The sequence below is a fragment of the Ananas comosus genome, linkage group 2 (assembly GCF_001540865.1).
Source record: "Ananas comosus cultivar F153 linkage group 2, ASM154086v1, whole genome shotgun sequence".
Taxonomy (NCBI): Eukaryota; Viridiplantae; Streptophyta; class Magnoliopsida; order Poales; family Bromeliaceae; genus Ananas; species Ananas comosus.
Genome location: NC_033622.1, coordinates 2,807,088 through 2,810,887, shown reverse-complemented (window position 1 = coordinate 2,810,887; position 3,800 = coordinate 2,807,088). Strand labels below are relative to the sequence as shown.

Genomic DNA, 3,800 nt, shown 5'->3' with positions numbered 1-3,800 from the left:
GTTTTAAAAGTCAGAGTGAAAAATAAAAATAAAAGCATTTGCAAAAATTTTTTTATGAATTTTATTTTAGCATAATTCTTAGGCTAAATTACAGAAAATTTCTCTATAAATATCCGTTTTTTACTTTTTCTTATCTCATCAATATTTCAAGTTGTTGGTTTTAGCCTCCCTTACATCAGGGTTACATTATTATTCCGTTTATTTCTTATATTATACCGAAAATGACCTTCAAAATGACAGAAATAAATTAAAATTTATTTTTTTATAGAAAAAAAAGTGAAAATGGGCATTTATATGAGAGAACTCTTCTGTAATTAAGCCTAATGCTTATTACAAAAAAAAATGCAGCTAGTTTAGTGTACGAGTTTCTACCGATCAAACTTGAACCGAACCAAATATTCTGGTTGGACTCCGGTTCGGTGGGAAGTGATTACAAAAGACCTACTACTCTGCACTCCTTGCGAGCATTTCGACTTGTGCGACTCCTTGCGAGCATTTATCTCATCTGTATTTGCGCGGCATTACATATAGTATAAATAAATCACAAATCATATTCAATTATTTTCATAGACAAAAATTGAAATTACCTAATTTTACAACTGCACTAGTTTTTTAGTTTTCCTTTTTTTTTTTTTCTTTTGAGAGAGATAGGTAGCACGCTTTCCGTTTCGTTTATTTTAAAAAAAACTTCAAAAACCCCCCTGTGGTTTTGTAGTTTCTCACTTTGCCCCTCTGTGGTTTAAAATATCTTAATTTGTCCCCATGTGGTTTGGTTTTTATCTTTTCGGTAGATTTTTCGTTAATATTTCATTAAATTATATATAAAAAACTTCAGATACCCATTTAAATTTATCAAATATTTATTTTAGTACTCTTTAATTTTAACTTTATCACTAATTTAAAAAAAAATATAATAAAATTGATAAGAAAAAGAGAAAAAAGAAAAACCACAGGGGGGCAAATTAATACATTTTAAATCACAGGGGGGCAAAGTGAAAAACTACGAAGAGAGATTTTTGAAATTTTTTTATTTTATTTAAAAATAAATTTAGTTAGAAAGATGAATCAATTAGAATTCAAATTTAAATTTTGAAGTCCAACCGTCAAATTCTTTGCCACATGCTCCCGGAACGGTGGGTGCAACTGCACTAGTTGTAAATGCCCCTCCATCACCGACAAGTATTCACTCCGACCCCTCTCTTCTTCCTCTGCCCCAAAAACCCTACACACCGCATTTCCTCGCCGGATCAAAGATGAAGTTTCACTTCCCGCTCGCCGCGGTCTTCATCTTCTCCTTCATCTCCGCCCTCCCGCTCGCCGCCGCCTTCTACCTCCCCGGCAGCTACCCGCACCGCTACGCCGCCGGCGACGCCCTCTCCGTGAAGGTGAACTCCCTGACCTCCGTCGGCACCGAGATGCCCTTCGGCTACTACTCTCTGCCCTTCTTCTGCCGCCCCCCCGGCGGCATCAAAGACAGCGCCGAGAACCTCGGCGAGATCCTCCTCGGCGACCGCATCGAGAACTCCCCCTACCGCTTCAACATGCACGTCAACGACTCCGCTGTTATGCTGTGTCGCTCCGACCCGCTCGCCCCCGACGCTCTCGCCCTCCTCAAGGAGCGGATCGACGAGCTGTACCAGGTCAATCTCATCCTCGACAACCTCCCCGCGATCCGCTACACCAGGAACGACGACGGCTACTCCCTCCGGTGGACCGGTTATCCGGTCGGAATTCATGTCCGCGATGGCGGCGCCTACTACGTGTTCAATCATTTGAAGTTTACGGTGTTGGTGCATAGGTACGAGGAGAAGACGCAAAATGAGCCCCCCGGGTGGATGGTCGTCGGGTTCGAGGTCGTGCCCTGCAGCGTCGCGCACGATTCGGAGTCCGTGAAGAGCTTGAGGATGTACGATAAGTACCCGGGGAGGATCGAGTGCGATCCCTCCGTGGTCGCCATGGCCGTCGGGGAGAACCAGCCGATCGTGTTCACTTACGAGGTCGCCTTCGTCGAGAGCGACGTCAAGTGGCCGTCGCGGTGGGACGCGTATCTGAAGATGGAGGGGGCCAAGGTTCACTGGTTCTCGATCCTCAATTCGCTCATGGTGATCGCGTTCCTCGCGGGGATCGTGTTGGTGATCCTGCTGAGGACCGTCCGGAGGGATCTGGCGCGGTACGAGGAGCTCGACAAGGAGGCGCAGGAACAGATGAACGAGGAGCTCTCGGGGTGGAAGCTGGTGGTCGGCGATGTGTTCAGGGCGCCGAGCCATCCGCTGCTGCTTTGCGCGATGGTCGGGGACGGGGTTCAGATTCTGGGTATGGCGGTGGTGACCATTCTGTTTGCCGCGCTCGGGTTCATGTCGCCCGCCTCGAGGGGAACTCTCGTCACCGGGATGCTCTTCTTCTACCTGGTTCTCGGAATCGCGGCTGGGTATGCTGCTGTTAGGCTTTGGAAGACGATAAAGGGCGGTGATCACTCCGGATGGGTGTCGGTTTCCTGGCGCGTCGCTTGCTTCTTCCCCGGCGTTGCCTTTCTGATTCTCACCACTCTCAATTTCCTCTTGTGGGGTAGCCACAGCACCGGCGCGATTCCCTTCTCTTTGTTCGTCATCCTGCTTTTGCTTTGGTTCTGCATTTCGGTCCCTCTCACTCTTCTCGGTGGATCTCTTGGGGCAAAGGCTCCGCACATTGAATTCCCCGTTCGGACGAACCAAATTCCGCGCGAAATCCCTCCTCAAAAGTACCCATCTTGGTTGTTAGTGCTTGGAGCAGGAACGCTACCCTTTGGCACCCTTTTCATCGAGTTATTCTTCATAATGTCGAGCATTTGGATGGGCCGTGTATATTATGTATTTGGCTTTCTCTTCGTCGTGTTGATACTTCTTGTTGTTGTATGTGCGGAGGTCTCTTTAGTTCTCACTTACATGCATCTTTGCGTGGAGGATTGGAAATGGTGGTGGAAGTCATTCTTTGCATCGGGCTCGGTAGCAATCTACATCTTCTTGTACTCGGTCAACTATCTTGTTTTTGATCTCAAGAGCTTAAGCGGGCCTATTTCAGCGACCCTCTACTTAGGCTACTCGCTCTTCATGGTCATTGCTGTCATGCTTGCCACTGGCACAGTCGGATTCCTTTCTTCTTTCTGGTTTGTTCACTACCTCTTCTCATCAGTGAAATTAGATTGAGCTATCTTGATGATGAGGAGTTTCCTTGTCCAAAACATATTTGAAGAATTAGCAGGAAATGATAATTTCACGATATCTCAATCTGTATCATCATCATCAGCTACCTAGTTTGCCGTGCTTCTAAATTAATAATGTCATGTATGTGCTCCTAGTATATTTTTTTCAATTTATGTAGCTTAGAGTAGTAACCACTTTCTTCCGACTAATTGGACCTGTGTTAAGATGTGCTATAGAACGGATAGGCTTAGATTTCTTTTCTTTCGTTACCTCTTTATTTTGCTTAGTCTCTTATGTGATACCTGTAGTCCAGAACTCTAATGCAGTTTGTATTAAATCGTATTTCAGAAGTACTAGTTTGTAGCATTTGTTGCTTTCATTCTATTGTTACTTGCTTGGATTTGGTGTTGTTTTTTTATTTCGTTCGCTATTATTTATAACTACGCTATATTTTGAAACCTCTCTGCGATGTTTAGTTTTCTTTTCACTTGAGTTTCATCATCTTGTAATTTCTTTCCTGTCTATAACTTATCTTAGTTGTCTCTGTTTATTGCACTGAATGCAACTCCAGTATAGTCAGAAGGCTCCCGTGAACTCCAAGTTAAATTGTACATTGTATAT

General features: G+C 44.6%; 1 protein-coding gene across 1 annotated transcript; it reads left to right on the top strand.

Annotated features, from left to right (window-relative positions):
- LOC109706699 (transmembrane 9 superfamily member 11-like) lies at positions 1,162 to 3,561 on the top strand. Its single transcript, XM_020227654.1, has one exon. The coding sequence runs from the start codon at positions 1,254 to 1,256 to the stop codon at positions 3,180 to 3,182; it is 1,929 nt and encodes a 642-aa protein (XP_020083243.1). The 5' UTR covers positions 1,162 to 1,253; the 3' UTR covers positions 3,183 to 3,561.

Excerpts from the sequence above, each read along its gene's own strand:
- LOC109706699 (XM_020227654.1), top strand. The coding sequence starts at position 1,254 with ATGAAGTTTCACTTCCCGCTCGCCGCGGTCTTCATCTTCTCCTTCATC.